The following is a 15,531-nucleotide window of genomic DNA, read 5'->3' as shown; positions in this document are numbered from 1 at the left end:
ACTGGTGACATCTAGGCACTGAGGTGCCATAATTTCCCAATCAGTTTAAACACTCACACTGTAATTAACATTTCAAAGGCTGTCTCTATTGAATAGTCACTGACTATAAGTTTAAAAGAAAAAAGCTATAGCATCAAAACAAGTAGGGATGGCATTCATTGCAATTCTGCAATACGGGAAAGCAAAGAATGGACATAGTGAGCCCTACAGAAATGGCTGTGGGGTTCAGATGATTGGGGAGGTACAGAAAATAAGCTGGAGATGAATGGAAATGGAACTATAAAGAAGATGGAGATGGAACTATGTAGTTTGTCCACAGCAGTGGATTCCCTAGCTGAAATTCTATGTTGGAAGTCAGCCTTGCATTCATAGGACCAGCAGCTGTGTTTGTCTTCGGCAATGAAATAGTCTTAGAAGATTTCATTTCTTCATCATTGTTGCAGAGCCCGCGTACAAGATGCACAGGGACAATCTTTACAGGCATAAATTCCTACTAGTTTCAAGTGATTGGTACATCTGGTAGAGAATTAGAGCAACAAAATGCAATGACAAGCAATGTTACTTTTAACTCTCCATTTGCTATTCGATATGACAAGATTAAAATATTGGATGGATTTAGGGCATTTTAAAAATGAGAAAGTTGATGCTCAACACTGCTACCTAAAACATTCAGAACCCTGTGGATGTGCTTCCAGATTCTGACTCAGGTAACCAACACATTTAACTGCATATTTTCCACAATGTTACTATTTCTTCTAGTACATGCTGCCTGAGGTATGTTTGGAGGGGAACATTACTGTGATTCACCTCAGTTGAGAAATCTGCAGTTGAAGGAGATGCACACACTACTGTCTTTCATCAAACAGAGAAGAGAATGTTGAACCTGAAGTGGAGGTAACAGGGTAAACACAGTTACAAAACAGTCAATTTTATTTGAGTTATTTAAGACTTCAGAAAGCAGTCACCCACCAGGGCAAGGATACAGATGGGAGAAGGTAAGAAGAAGGTAGAAGGAACTGGAATGAAGCAGCCCAGAAATGCAGTGTCTACCAAGCGGTATTTTCCTTAAACCAGAGAGAAAGGCCAAACTCGAAATTTAAGATTGCTCTTCCGCTAGCAAATCTCTGTGAAACCTGCTGGTAAAATGTATGCTCCATCTGCACCCATAGCAGGGCCAGAGAACAGGACAAGGACAACGTGCTATTGAAAGAAGTTCCTTAGAGCCCGTGGCAGGGATCTACGCAACAGACACAGAAATTCTTCAGGATTAGCTTGCCATGCCTGTGTTTATCTGGTTCAAAACGTGTCAGTTGTAGTCTACATTCTGTGTTGTAATACAGACAAAGGAGACAGCAAAAGTGGGTTGGAGGACTTGGTATGGCATTCTTTAAACCCTTTCTACTACGCTAACTTTGAAAACAGAAGTTTGTGCCCAGTCCTGCAAGGAGCTGAGTACTCTTTTTCCTTAGCTCATTGCAGTTCAGGATACTGCACTCTTTCAGGGACAGGCCCTATTTTCCAAGTGTAGACAGGATGTGAGAAGGAGCAGCAATTTCAGTTTGCCTCCCCTGGATTTACATTATGGGTGCTGAAAACAGAAACTAGTGTAAGAAGTAATTTAGATGAGGTAATAGAATTGGAATTTTCCTTGCTACTGTATTGCTTCTGTTTTACACCTTGGCCATTTCATTTGTGAATGATTAATTAGGCTCCAAGTGATTAGATTAGGGAAATGTGCTGACTCAGAAGATAATAGGAATGTATGAAGAAATGAAAGGGACAAGGCATAGTAAATATGCAATGTATTTTACAGTGAACTTTTTTTGGCTACATCAGGGTAATAGTTCTGTTAACCTGCACTAAATGCATATGGCTGGAACCACAACTGTAAAACAAACCTCTGAAATCTCTCTGAAATTCAGACTAATCCACAGAAGCAGGATTCATTATGTCTCCAGATATACGTAGTGCACCTGAAGTACCTGAAATGAAGTCTGTTGACAGAGGATAGACTTTTAAGGAATTAGCCTATAAAATATGAAACAATGGTAACTTAGGTCTTCAGATCGGGAAGTAAAGAGAAAAATGTTGAGTTTGTCACTACTAAGAGATCCTCCGAATTCTGCCTGTGCATCAGTGTCCTTGTGTTTCTTGTATCCTCTTTTTTTTTTTTTTCCTGCAGAAAGAGCTAGAAACATTATGCAGAGGCCCATCCAATGCTCCATCTTCCTCAGAAATAAAAGTATATATTCAAAGCAGCTAGCTAGAGATGTCCCAAAGACTGACTCAATTACCTCCTGAACGATTCCTGTCTCCCCTCATTGCTAGTAATAGAAAACATGTCCCCAGAGCATATTTGACATGATTTTGATCCTCACCTGGCCCTGCATAACTGACTTTTCTGAGGACAAAGGGCACATTTTTCAGGCAGTAGCTGTTTAAGGGCAGCTTTATAGATGAGACAGTTGAAAATATCAAGGCTTGCTGACTTCACATTTCTTTGACTAGTAGACCGGCAATACTGCCAAGAAAGAAAAGCAAATCACTCCTGTTATACTGATTTTTCTGGAAATTGGATTAGAAACAAGCATGTACAGAAGCTGATAGCTGTCCTTCCTCCTTGCCTGTAATCTCAATAGGTCAAGTATTGGAAAGACATCTCCATCATTAACTTCTTATCCTGGATCATGGGAGGTACCTTTGGTAGTCAGCTTATGACTAAACCTATGTTATTATTTATGATAAAACAAAAACCATGACCTTGAGAAATTTCCAAAGGACTACTTTATTTTAAAACAAGATTTGCATACAGGTTTTAAAGTCGATTTGAATACACTGAAAGACCTCAGTGGAATATCTTGTAGGAGGTTTTCAATAGGAATAATGAAGCCACTGGCTGCCTGGGGAAAAGAATGTAAAGACAAGTGAAGCTCTGTTTGCAAATGTTTTTCTTATCCCATGAGATTTTGAGACCTAGATGAAAAAAAAAATCCAGTGAAAAATCAAAGTCTGAAGGTTCTGGAATCACACCACCCTAAAAAAAATCAATTAGTAACAATGGAAATGAAAATTGAGATATTAAGCATTTCAAAATATTTTGATTCAAACCAGAGCTATTTATTTTAATATGATACACCTATATTTCAGGTTGAAAAACATTAATGGTGATTTCTACAGATTCAAAATTTTTCAAAAAACACATTTCATAATGGGCAATGAATTGAGAATTATGTCTTTCTTGCAAGTATCTTTTTTTAAAAAATTATTATTATTATGATTATATTACAATTATGCATTTTCCGTGGAAAGATTTTGAAATCTTCAACCATTTCTAGTCATGCAACATGTAGGATACAACCCAATGTGAAATATCTGTTTAAAATTTGTGATTTTTTTTTTTTTCTGTACTCCTCTTATGGAGATAGCTGACAGCTTAAAAAAATGATTGTGCTTCAGAAGTTCCTCTGTTTTTAAGAAGCCTCAGGCTGAAATTCTGAAATGTTTTGAAAACTGGTTTCTTGACATCACATAACTGAAGCATTGGGAATCAGCTTGCACTTTTGAACATTTAGGCCACTGCATATTTCATAAAATGAAAATCCAAAATATTTCAATCACATAAAATAAGATACTGCTTCCATGGAAGTATAACTTGTTCAATAATCACATTAAGCAAATTTTATGGCAACACAAAATGGTCAGTCTTGGCATTTTCCACAATTACTATACTTTAACTATCACCCCCTTTCTTTATCTGGAAAGCTAATAAATGACAAATGATACACATTTTTGATGACTCTGCATTTCAGTTATTTATGAAATTACCTCTAACATTTCAGTTTCCTTTATCAGCTAACTAGAAAAATCAATATCTGATAGGGACTTCATCATGCACAACAAAGTATAAAAGCATAAGGTTTGTATTGCTGGTTTCAGTTTGTTACTTCAAACCATCTGACTTAGAGGTGACTCTTAAATCCTCTTGTCATTTCACTGGTATCTGATTTGCAGGAAACGAAGACTTAAGCAAACATGTCCAACCCCAGTGAGACAGAACTAATTCATATGTTTAAGGGGATTCCCTTTACCACCAGGTCTTCTCTAGAACTCTTAAAATCCTTGGATACTTTTGATGCTAGGGAAGATGATGTCCTTTTGGGTTCCTATCCCAAATCTGGTAAGTTCTACTTTTAGATGTTAATTGCAAGATGTTTCAATTGTTTGTTTTGTGTTCTCTGCTTAACTTACTTGTGAAGTACCTGTGTGCAAGAAACAGGGAAGGGTGTTTGAATATGTGAGAATGTTATTCTCTCAGGAAGTGTTTAAATTACCACCAAAATACAAATCATTTGTCTAAATTTTGATTCTTTAATTGAAAATAATCTCAGGTGTTTTCATACTGGAAAGCAAGTAGATATTTCTTTCTCATAAGCAAAATCTATACTTGAAGAATGTGCCAGAGGACTTCCTACATTTAATTATGAACAAGGAAAGAGTTGAATTAGGTTATTTGTATGGCCCTTGCCTGCAGATTTATTCATTTCTTCTTCCCTCTCACCCAGACTCTGTCTCACACACATACCAAAGAGGAAGCTCAGTTACTTTCCAAATATATAGACTCAATTTACTATAAGAATACAGAACAAAACAAAACAGATTATTCTAAAACAAATAATAAAAACAATATAACCACCTGCTGACAAGCAGTCTGAATTTTATACGTTAGCTAATGAATTTGTTTCAATACAAATATTAACACTTTGCATAGAGTTACTTTGTACTTCAGCAACAACACTATCTTTTCAGTATTTATACATCTAGAGCCAATGGGATTATACAGTTATGTAGTTTCTTGAATCTGGAGGTGTAGAAGTTTTGAGGTGTTTTTTAGAAGGTGGTTTTCTGTGTGTGCTAGAAAGCTGTTCCCATACGCAAACTGCATGTTTCATGTATCTTCTCAGTAACAAATCTTCCTTGTTTTCCTTCATTCTTTCTTTTTTTTTTTTTTCTCCTTAAAAATAATTTTCTGAAGGCACACACTGGCTGGCAGGAGTTATAACAAAGCTTTACAATACTCCAATTACACTAACATCTCCCATTGAATATGGAGATGTTTCCAGACTGGAGGAACTGAATAAACTCTCATCAAAGAGAATCATCCCAACGCACTTGGACTACAACATGTTGCCTTCAAATTTTAAGAATAAAAACTGCAAGGTAAGGCAAAAATTTATAAAAGCAGTAAGATATTTTGTGTCTATTAGGAATCTAGTTTGTCTTGTTAATCCTTAAATGATATTAAATGACTTACAGTTTCCAGAAGTGTTTTGCTGTGAATTTTGGAGACACAGCTAACCAGAAGTTGAAGGCAGCATGAGCAGAGGCTTGGGCTAAAAACTGGGTTCTGCTCCTGCCCTACTGTTCCCACTGGGTGATTTGTATGTTAGGCACCACAAAAAATGCAACCCTAGGATCTTTCAATATTATTAGGGACTGGAGGGCGGTGTGTGTGTATCATGGCTCCATTTCCTAGTGACTGGAGGGTTTGTTTAGAAAGCAGTTATCTGGGGTATTTATGGAATGTTCTGGGGGTGAAGGTACCCTGCCCCTCCTATTGAAGCTTTTTCAAGACCCTATATTGAAATAGTGCCAAACAGAGGTGAATTCAAATGTAGGAGGAGGATTCAGATCAGTTTGGGGGTCAACCCATGCTGATGTGGGAGGTCTATAAATAATCAGCTCTGGGCCTCAGATTTTATGTTAAAAGTTCAGAGTTTCAGGCTTACATAGATACAGACTTTTGGGACAACACTAATTTCAGTGAAAGGCCAAAATTAACATTTGCAGCTGTCCTGTGAATGTTAAGAAGTAAACAGTTTTATATATATCAGATATATGAGCTAGTTTAACTCATGAGTTAAAACGAACCAGCCTCTTTCACAAAATGTAAACATTACCCATCTGTAGGAAACACACCTCTGCCCACAAGGTTTTGATTGCTGACCACTGCTCTCTTCTGCCTAAAAAGGGACAAATGCATTTCTGTCTTTATGACATGGTGTCCAGTGGAAGAATCCCAAAGGAAAGGGTTTTGACACTGCAAACTGCCTATGAAAATGCCACATTTATGCACACAGCTCCTCTAAAATAAAGGAATAACATTATCACTAATAACCATATCATCTTCATTTACAGATGATCTACATCAGCAGAAATCCAAAAGATACTGCAGTTTCTATGTATCATTACTACAGAGAGAATCCACACCTTCCCACTGTTGATACCTGGACTGCTTTCTTTGACTTGTTCTTAGAAGGAGACGGTAAGGATAAGTGTTATGTTTTATCCCTGCAGTTTGTATTATCTGATCATGCACAGAAAGTGTTAACAAATGCAAACTGTGTGAAAACTCCTTGTTGAACTCCTAATTTATATAGCCTTAGATTTATTATTTTTTCAAGGTAAATTCTAATGCTAAACCAAACAAGAACAAATAATAAGATGCTGTCTTCAGCCATGTGAGGAGACATTTTGACAAGTAGTTGCATTCTTTCAGCACAACTGTTCTTTGCAGGTTGCTGTCCTCTGACACACCTGTTAAAAACATATTCTCATAGCCAAGTTGCAGGTTTCATCTCTTCCCACACACACTCTGAAAACCCCAACAATTTGTTGGTTATGATGCAGGTTTCCCTGTGGTAAAACATTTCCGACCTTGCCTCATGAGCCATGCTAATAGCCCGCTTTACACCAAGAACTCATGTTTAAACCTTGATAGCAAAGGAATGTGCACACAGCTCCTTCCAAGCAGACAAAAAGGCAGCTGGGATCACTGCAGCCACCTCCTGTCCTTGGTGGGCAGTCTGGTGGGGTAGACACTGTCTGAAGGTGCCCAGAGAGCAGAGCTCCACTGCCCTGCCGAAAGGTGGGCGGCACAGAGGGAGACCATCCCCAGGCTGCACAGAGAGCCACGCTTGCAGGCTTACTGCCTTTTCTGATCTTGAAAGTAGACTTGTGTGGTCCTTCAAAGGAAGTCTAGGTGCTTTCACAAAGTGCCCCTGCACACACCAGGTGCCCTTGCACACACTCTGCCTGGTTGTTGTCTTAGTCGTGGGGTCCAAAGACCAAGGTGAGTGACACATGAGTGAGATTTGTGTGAATGGCAGTGGTGGCATGGAAGCTGACAGGAGGACTGTGTTCCAGGTATCCACTCCCATTTTTAGTGTTTTATTACTCCTTTGAGGACTTGTTCCTGCTATACAACCACAATGATGATAACAGCAACAATGATAGACGGCCTTGAAAAATTTGAAAGAAAAGTGCCAGTGCAGTCACCGTGAGCTTACATCAAAGCTCCAGAAGTCACTTTGAATTTTCTTCTGCCTTGTAGATCTTGTGTTCCTCATTCAGAGCAACCCTAAGGCACATGCATAAATGATGTGCAGGATCTTGGCTTGTTTAGTAACACCTCTGAACATTCAACAGTGAAAAAAGAAAAGAGGATTGTCTCAAATTTTAAAACATCTCCCATTTGTCTGTAAACTAGTAGCCTTCTGCTGTTTCCTGCATGCTTATGCATGGCATAAGAAGATAATTATGTGGTTGCAGCAGAAATTTATCTGAGAGGTGATACTGGGAGAGAGGTTGTCATTTTTGCTCTTAATAGAAATGTATGATGTTTGTGCTGCTTGGTTCAGATCCTTTAGTACTCTTGCAGAGTTATTTCAGTCGAGAACAAAGGCAAGGACACCCAGAGACAACTTATGCTGTCACTAGAGTCTCCAAGACTGTTTGCTATACCCCCAGAGCCAAAAGGGTCACTGACTTTCAGCTATTGGAAACAGGATTGCTCACTCATATAGCAAGAACCCACAGAGAAAGAACTAAATGACTTGGGGACAGCTGAGACGATGATCTAGTCTAAGAGCTTACAGGACCTAAAAGTCATCACTGTTATCACTGTCCTTTTTTTTTTTTTTTTTCCAATTTTTATTTTTCAATTTTTATTTTTATTTTAAATGGAAAAAAATAGGTTCTTTGGATACCTACCTTGATGAATATGTTCTTTCCCTGCTAGAAACAGGAAAGAAAAGCAGTGGAAACTCCAAATTTATGTGTAGACAGTGGAATTCTGGAGATCTGTCCATTTCTTGCACAGATGTGGGCTGGGGGAAAGCAGGTGCATTTGTTGGCCACATTCCTGGTGTGGCTAAGCAGGCTTTAATTGGACACTGTGGTGCACATGTGCCCTGCAGTTAGACAGGATTTTACGTGTAGGAGGTGGCTACAGACTGGAGCATTCAGCAAAATACCTAAATACATCCTGAGGTTTATAACCAAAATGATGCCCTTTACAACATTAAAATATTATACCTTTCTGGTAGCAGCATAAAGCAAGGTCAAAGTTACGGAGAAGGCTGGATGTGACTGCTCTGTCTATCCCTTTCTTAATGGCCTGGAGGATGCTTTCAACTCAGCTGTCAATCTTGTCTTTCAACCAGAAGGGTCAGAACTGCTTTTCTTTTAAAATAAAACTCAAGTTTAGCTGTCCTCCTGTAGTTCAGCAAAAGGAGCATTTAGACAAAAGAAGTACTATGAGTCAATTATAAAACTGTAGGTTACCTGTATAGTTGGCTGAATGATGTATTTCTATAGTAACTTCTTCATTTAATCAACTCTTCCTTGACTTTTTAAAGTATATAAATTTCTCCTCTACTAGCAACAGTATGCGCCATTTAACAGACTCATTTTATTCCCTAGTGTGATATTTATATTTATGATACATTTATTTCCTAGTTTATTTTCCTAGTCTTTATGTCTGTGACCATGAACATGCAGATATTTGCTCAGATACTCAGATCTCATTGTGCCCATACATTTTCTTTCTTTACTGGCCTATTCCTAGATTTGGAGACTCTTTCCTCTAGAGAATTATATCTCAGAAAAGTTTCTGCATCTCTTTTACAAAAACAAAGTCCAACAGGAATGGTAATATTTTTGGATGGTAAACTTGAGTCACTTCACAGAGAGAATTGAATCAGATTTAGAGGAATATGGGGTACATACCAAGAAGGGATCATTCCCCTAAGTGTGTGAGATACAGAGTTATTTATGAATCAAATTTATACGAATCTATATGGGTTTTCTTTTCAGTTGTCTGTGGATCTTGGTTTGATCATTTCCTAAGTTGGGAAGAACATAAAAATGACAAAAATATCCTGTTTTTGTTCTATGAAGACATGAAGAAGGTAAATATGCTCTCTGTTCTTATTTCAGAATGCTTTACTTTTAAATTGACATAATTAAAATATCAAGTAGCAAATTCTAATGAAGAGGAACAAATAAGAAAATGTGAATGGGCATATTTTATATTTGCATAGGACTTTTTGTCTTGAAACACATAAATACTTAAATAATTCAGACTACACAAGTTATGCAAGTCTTAAATCGTGTGAGTGTTGCATTTCATAGATGCATGAGTGGGTCATATATTACATGATTTTCCCCAGCTACAGAAAGAATTTTAAATTCCTGGTCCTTGGTCCTATAGAAAAATTAACCAAGAACATCTATTGAGGTCCACACGTTAACCTGTTATGCCTGACATTTCAGGTGAAATTTTCAGAAAGTGATATAAAACAACAGAACTACTCATGGTCAGTGGGAACAGTGTGCCCAGTAAAGAAGAAAATTAGAGGCTGGGGGTGGAGGTAGGAAAAAAGATTTGACAAAGGGAAATTATTATGCAGAAACAGCTTTGCTACTCTTAAACAACAACAAAACCTCTAATACCAAATATACTTTAGCTTTCAGAGAATTATTATTTTGTTACGAAGCAAACACTTTTTTTTCCAGTGTTTCCATTAAAATAGTTCTGTTTATTTTTGGCAATTCCACTATGAGGAATTCCAAGTCCATTTTGGATCTGGAATCACTTGTGAGATCTCTAGATATGGCACCTCCAACAAAATAAGCTCCTTACACAGAGACTGAGCTTTGAGTATTTCTGTTCCCAGTGAAATCATTCTGAGAAACAGAAAAACAAACTGGGAGTTTACCTGGCCATGTAATTCTATATGATTGCACATACAGGGCATTTACTCATTTCTGTGAGTATGAATAAGAGGGGAATTAGGTTTACTGTATCTGTCATGTATACAGTCCAAAGACTTGTTTAGCTTTGCTAGAAAGCAAATAAATGGGACAAACCTGTTATGTAATAAAAATAATAATTTCCATATCAACTGAAAGTCTGATAATCAGCTCAGAAATTTAAAAAGCTTATTCTTCTTGTATCTCAGGATCTCCCTAAGATTGTGAAGGAAATCAGTGTGTTCCTGGACATAGACATCAGTGATGATGATATCCAAGACATCTGCAAGAAGTCATCCTTCTCAGAGATGAAAAATGACACTGAAAAAGAAAACAGTGACCCCAGTCACACGGTCTGTGCCCTGACATCCAACAGGAAGCTGATCTTCAGAAAAGGTACATTCACTGTTCCTGGCTTAATATAGCAGCACCAACCAGGACCTATTCAGAGGCAGCAGCCTGGGTCTCTCCCCACCTCTCATGATGTTTTGGGTCCACCCTAGGAAGCAGTAACAGGATTTTCCAATCTGAAGCCCCCTTAAAAAACACTTTCTATTTTCTCTGGTTGCAAATGCATGCATGTGCTAGAAAAACATGAAAGGGTCTTAAACAACAGTTTAACTGTTGTTCCATATGAGCTTTGCAGCCGAAAGGAAAGCTTCATGAAACATTGCTGTTTATCTGCCTATTTGTATCTAAAAGTTTACACTCAGTCTCTCACAAGCCCCAGAGTCTCCTCTCAAATCACCAGTGAAGGTCATTTAGTTTGCAAGAGTGGAAAAGAGCTAGACACATTCCTTCTGAAGGAGTCTGCTGGTAGCCTTTATCCTCTGTACTCCCTGTTATCTTACTGAAATGTTCCCAAAAAGAAATATGCTGACCATGACAGCAAAAGAATGGATGACTCAACCACCGGGTGACCTAAGAGGTCGCCTTAAGGCCTTGGCCAAACTGGAATCTGCACTAAAATCTTCGACAGTACTTAGCTTGAATGTGACTTAAAAATACCTCAAGGAGCTGTTTTCTTGTTACTGATGTTTCAGAAGCTTCTTCAGATTACAATAATAACTAAATCAAAGCCATCATGTTTAGATTGATTTTCATTATTTTTAATTATTTTTTGTACAATCATTGACAATTCAAAAATTAGGGTTATTTCAATTAAGAAAAACTTGTTCTCAATTATAAATAGGGAAACTACATTTCACTAATTCAGCAGAATGTTTTTACCAATGAGCTGAAGTAAATGCCAGAATACAATGTCAGGAAAAAACAAACCAAAACAAAACAACCTGCAACAACAAAAACAGATATAGCTTTCTAAGTCAGTGATTTTTGACAAATCTATGCTGAAAAACTTGAAGAATTTCAACATTTTTATTTCCAAGTAGTTTCTATGCAAATCCAGAGGTTTTAGCAAACTTCAATCAGCTTACAGTAGACTTTTGTGTATATGCATATATATATATAAAATAATAATTATTATTGTTCGGGCTTTCTTTTCTTTTCCTTGCTATCCAGAATACTATTTAGTCAACTGCCTTGAGATGATGCACACTTCTTTAGAGGGTGCACATGAGGGGAAATTTTGAGCATTTTCTCATTGAAATATACCAGTTAAAAAACAAACAAACAAACAAACAAAAATCATGTTTGCTCAAACTTCTGATGACTTGGATAACTGTTGAAACACTTGTATAGACACATACAATAGAACACGAATGTGCATGGTCACCCAGAAGTAGTTAACTGACCTCTTAAGTGGTGGGACATCTCATCTGTAGAAAGCCCTAAAAATAAGGAGCAGGTGTGAGGGTGGGGTTCATGTGATCAAGTCACTCCGGTTTCCTTTTTTATGAGTCGTCTTTACTTGGTAGAGAGATGTAGCTGCCTTTTCGGCACAACTCATTTGATGAGTTTTAGATGTTGACTAGGATGAGATGAATTTCAGCCAGGAAGCAAACATTTCCCTCTTCTGACTTTGAAAGAGCTTAAATGGAGACCTTTAACTGCAAACACCTAGGTGAGGCAAGATGCCTCTCTGCCAAGATGACCAAGAGCTCTATTTCCATCTTGGAAACCTGCTACTCTTCATGTACCACTTAGTGTTGTTGGCATTGTCAGGTGACACACAATGAGAAACAGTCTGAGGCGTTAATAGCCTTTATGGATGATGATTCAGCTGTTTCCATCAGAGTCTCACCAGACTGATAAAATGATTATGACCTATTACAGAGACTATGGTTGATGACACAGTAATAATTTATGCCATCTGCAGCATTAATAAAACTAGTCTGCCTTTAAAATGTTTTCAGCACTATATATTGCTAGCCTCAATCTTATTTTTCTGCCCCTGCTCTTCTAGGTACTGTTGGTGATTGGAAGAACCATTTCACTCCGAAACAGAACTTAAAGTTTGAGGAAATATTTAATGAGAAAATGAAGCTCAGCAAAATGGCAAAAAGTCTCACCTATGAATTCTGATTCCACAGGCAGAACAATACTCAATTATCAAATTACAAACACAGAGAGAGCAACTGGTGGGAAATTCTGGATGGGGGCTAATAGACTGTAAAAGTTAAAAAAAGTTCAGCACTGCTCTTGGAACTGATGCCTCGAAGATGGAAGCAGCACTGACTGATCACGTTCATTTAGCTTGTTTACATAAATTTACCTCAGGTATCAGCCTTACATTTCACCTAGTCAAACAGTAGAAGTGTGAAGAAGGATTGTGAGATGGAGGTTTGAGGACAGGACTGAACTCCAATATCAGAGGGCAGATTTATGTTGTTTTACAGTTAGGTGTCAGACTAATTTTTCTACAACTGAATCTACTTTATCATTTATTTATTTTTATTTTATTTTGCTCTAGAGTGATATGAATGGAATTCTTAGATCTGGTTTAGGAATTTTACCTAAGATGTTCTTACCTGAGATGTTTTCTTCACTCAGAGGGTGGAGAGGCACAGGCACAGGTTGCCCAGCTGTGAATGCCCCATCCCTGGAGGTGTTCAAGATCAGGCTGGATGGGGCTTTGGGCAACCTGGTGTAGTTGGTGGCATCCCTGCCCAAGGCAGGGCGGTTGGAACTGGATGGTCTTTAAGGCCCCTTCCGACCCAAACCTTTCTATGATAACATGTTAAGAAAAAAAATAAATCCAGTAATACACTGTAAATTTAAAAAATCTAAAAACACATCATAAGAAAATAACCAAAGACTTGACTTCAGATTCAACCCATTCTCATCTACCGTGATTTGGAAAGTGCCTGTCTTATCAGACTTTATTATCGATACTGAAATTGAAAACTGTAGCAGTACATTTGAAGATTTGCAGTGAGGTTTGTTTCCTTCTTTCCTTCTTTTTCTTTCTTTCTTTCTTTCTTTCTTTCTTTCTTTCTTTCTTTCTTTCACAATGCATAGGTTTTGTTGTAATTTATTTCTGGGTTGTATTGTATAATATTTGTGTTTTAAATGTAAGTGATATAAATCCATTCAGATTTCTGTACCATATGTTGGGAAACTATAAAAGTTTTTTTCATTTGACTTTCTCCCTGCAAAATTCCTATTTCCAGTGTTTTGAGTTTCCATTTAACTTCACAGCCCTTGTGCAATAGAATTCAACAGTTCCAGTGTAGCAAATAAACCAGTACTTGGAGACAGTCTAATCTGAGTGAGACATATTTACCCTGCTCTGATAAGACAGGTTTTCTAAGAACTAGCTGTCCATGTTCACATCCTAGGGACTGTTCTAGGAACATAGTGAAGATATTTCTTCTGATTTACTGCATGATGTGTTTTCTGTCCACACCTTCAATTTGCCTTGCAGGCTAGCATTAAGTACTCTTCTCTCGAACTAGTTTTTCCCAACCACATAATTACAACACATCAACAGGCAGAGAAAACAGCAAAAACTGACTGAAAATAAACTAATGCAGACAAGCACTGTTGCTCTGCTGTGATTCCTGTGTGTTTTGCAGGCACATGTCTGTAAGGCAAGCTCATCCTCTGGCTGAGCTGTTTCTGAAAAGTCGTGATATGACCTTATTGATAGTGAATATAGGTGCTCTCTCCAGCCACACTAGCTACACAGCCCTTTTGTTTAATACCTTACTTCTGCAAGCTGACATCAATGCCAACTGTTTGTGCATCTGCACAAATGATACAGGAAGTTACATGCTGAGGATATAAATAAGAGAAAAGCCTATGCAACAGCAGTCTCTTGCCATTTACCAATTCAACCCAAATCAAGAGAGATGCTGCTCTGAGCACTGTTTTATGCAAATCACCCTTTTGGAAACCAGACACTTGTTTGTGTTGCTTTGCTCATCTGACACTAAAATCTTTTGCACTCTAAAATGCCACGAATCATTGTTGTCCGTGGATGCCTTTCAGGTGTCCTTCTTCCAGTATAAATGAGTGGCAAGAGATCAGTTAATGAAGATGCTTGAACACTTTACTTAAAGATTTACACTTTCCATCCCTTTGACTATGGAAAACAAAACAAAACAAAACAAACAACAAAGCACACAACAACAACAAATGGTCCTTGGGCAAATGAATGTTGCAAGTAAGTTTATTAACCGAGTTAGGCAATTATATCTAAAGGTGCTATGCAAGGTCCCAAAAGAAGCCCCCAAAAATGTAATGGGAATAGCACTGTTAGCAGAACTGCTCAGTCACAGACAAAGGCCCAAAAAAAACCTTCCCCCTATCTAAATTCAAGATCTGAAAAGGAGAAGCAAGAAAATCCAAACACCATGTCACATAATTAACTGAAGGGAAGGAAAGCAACAGAAAAGAGAAGGAAGGCTTTCAGTTTAGGCTGGCAGAACAAGGCAGCAGGAGGCACACTAATTTGAACTGTTTTACACAGCATTTGTATGTGTGCTCAGCATATCAAACTGCGCACGAAGAAATGATATGTGAACACAACACATGGATCAGTGAGGGAGTCAAAGCATATAGCCCTGAACTGGCTGAAGGAATGCCATTAGCATAGAAGGTAATGAGTAGTTTGCCAGCTGTCTGACCTCCAGCATTGCATTGCAGAGTTAAATGGACTTTCAAAATTAAGTTTCTTTCAGTAATACCTTATACTTATACGACACTTTTCATCTCCAGGTGCTTTAATTATGGCATTACTCAAGTCAGACAATGCAGCCAGCCTTGATGTAGAGTGCAACAGCTAGCTGGCCATGAGTGATAGCCTATGAAAGCAAGCTGCTTCTGCTGGTAGAACTACTGCTTAGCAGGTCATCCCCAGGCATAACAGGCTGCCTTGTGCAGTGCAGCAAAACTGGCCTATGTCAGAGGTCTGGAATATTAGGCTGGGCACTTACCGAAGGATGAGGGCATGTGTTTGTAGCTACTGGCAACCAGGGTCTGCCAGCAGTTGCTATGCCTACCATTTCTTACATCCTCTTTCTTCTTGCTCTTCCC

General features: G+C 38.1%; 1 protein-coding gene across 1 annotated transcript; it reads left to right on the top strand.

The window, feature by feature from the left end:
• The first annotated feature begins 4,032 nt into the window (after positions 1-4,032).
• On the top strand, positions 4,033-13,060 carry LOC121064042 (sulfotransferase 6B1-like). The gene is made up of 6 exons (XM_040545207.1): positions 4,033-4,177; positions 5,033-5,217; positions 6,196-6,322; positions 9,154-9,248; positions 10,302-10,488; positions 12,458-13,060. Exons 1-6 carry the CDS (start codon positions 4,033-4,035, stop codon positions 12,574-12,576), a joined length of 858 nt encoding a protein of 285 aa, XP_040401141.1. The 3' UTR covers positions 12,577-13,060.
• The last annotated feature ends 2,471 nt before the right edge of the window (positions 13,061-15,531 follow it).

The sequence above is a fragment of the Cygnus olor genome, chromosome 1, assembly GCF_009769625.2.
Source record: "Cygnus olor isolate bCygOlo1 chromosome 1, bCygOlo1.pri.v2, whole genome shotgun sequence".
Classification (NCBI taxonomy): domain Eukaryota; kingdom Metazoa; phylum Chordata; class Aves; order Anseriformes; family Anatidae; genus Cygnus; species Cygnus olor.
Note: the sequence above shows the minus strand (reverse complement) of the source record. Positions and strands in the feature narration are given on the sequence as shown.

Excerpts from the sequence above, each read along its gene's own strand:
- LOC121064042 (XM_040545207.1), top strand. The coding sequence starts at position 4,033 with ATGTCCAACCCCAGTGAGACAGAACTAATTCATATGTTTAAGGGGATT. Across the intron at positions 9,249-10,301 it reads TCTATGAAGACATGAAGAAG|GATCTCCCTAAGATTGTGAA; the intron begins GTAAATATGCTC and ends CTTGTATCTCAG. Across the intron at positions 10,489-12,457 it reads GAAGCTGATCTTCAGAAAAG|GTACTGTTGGTGATTGGAAG; the intron begins GTACATTCACTG and ends CTGCTCTTCTAG.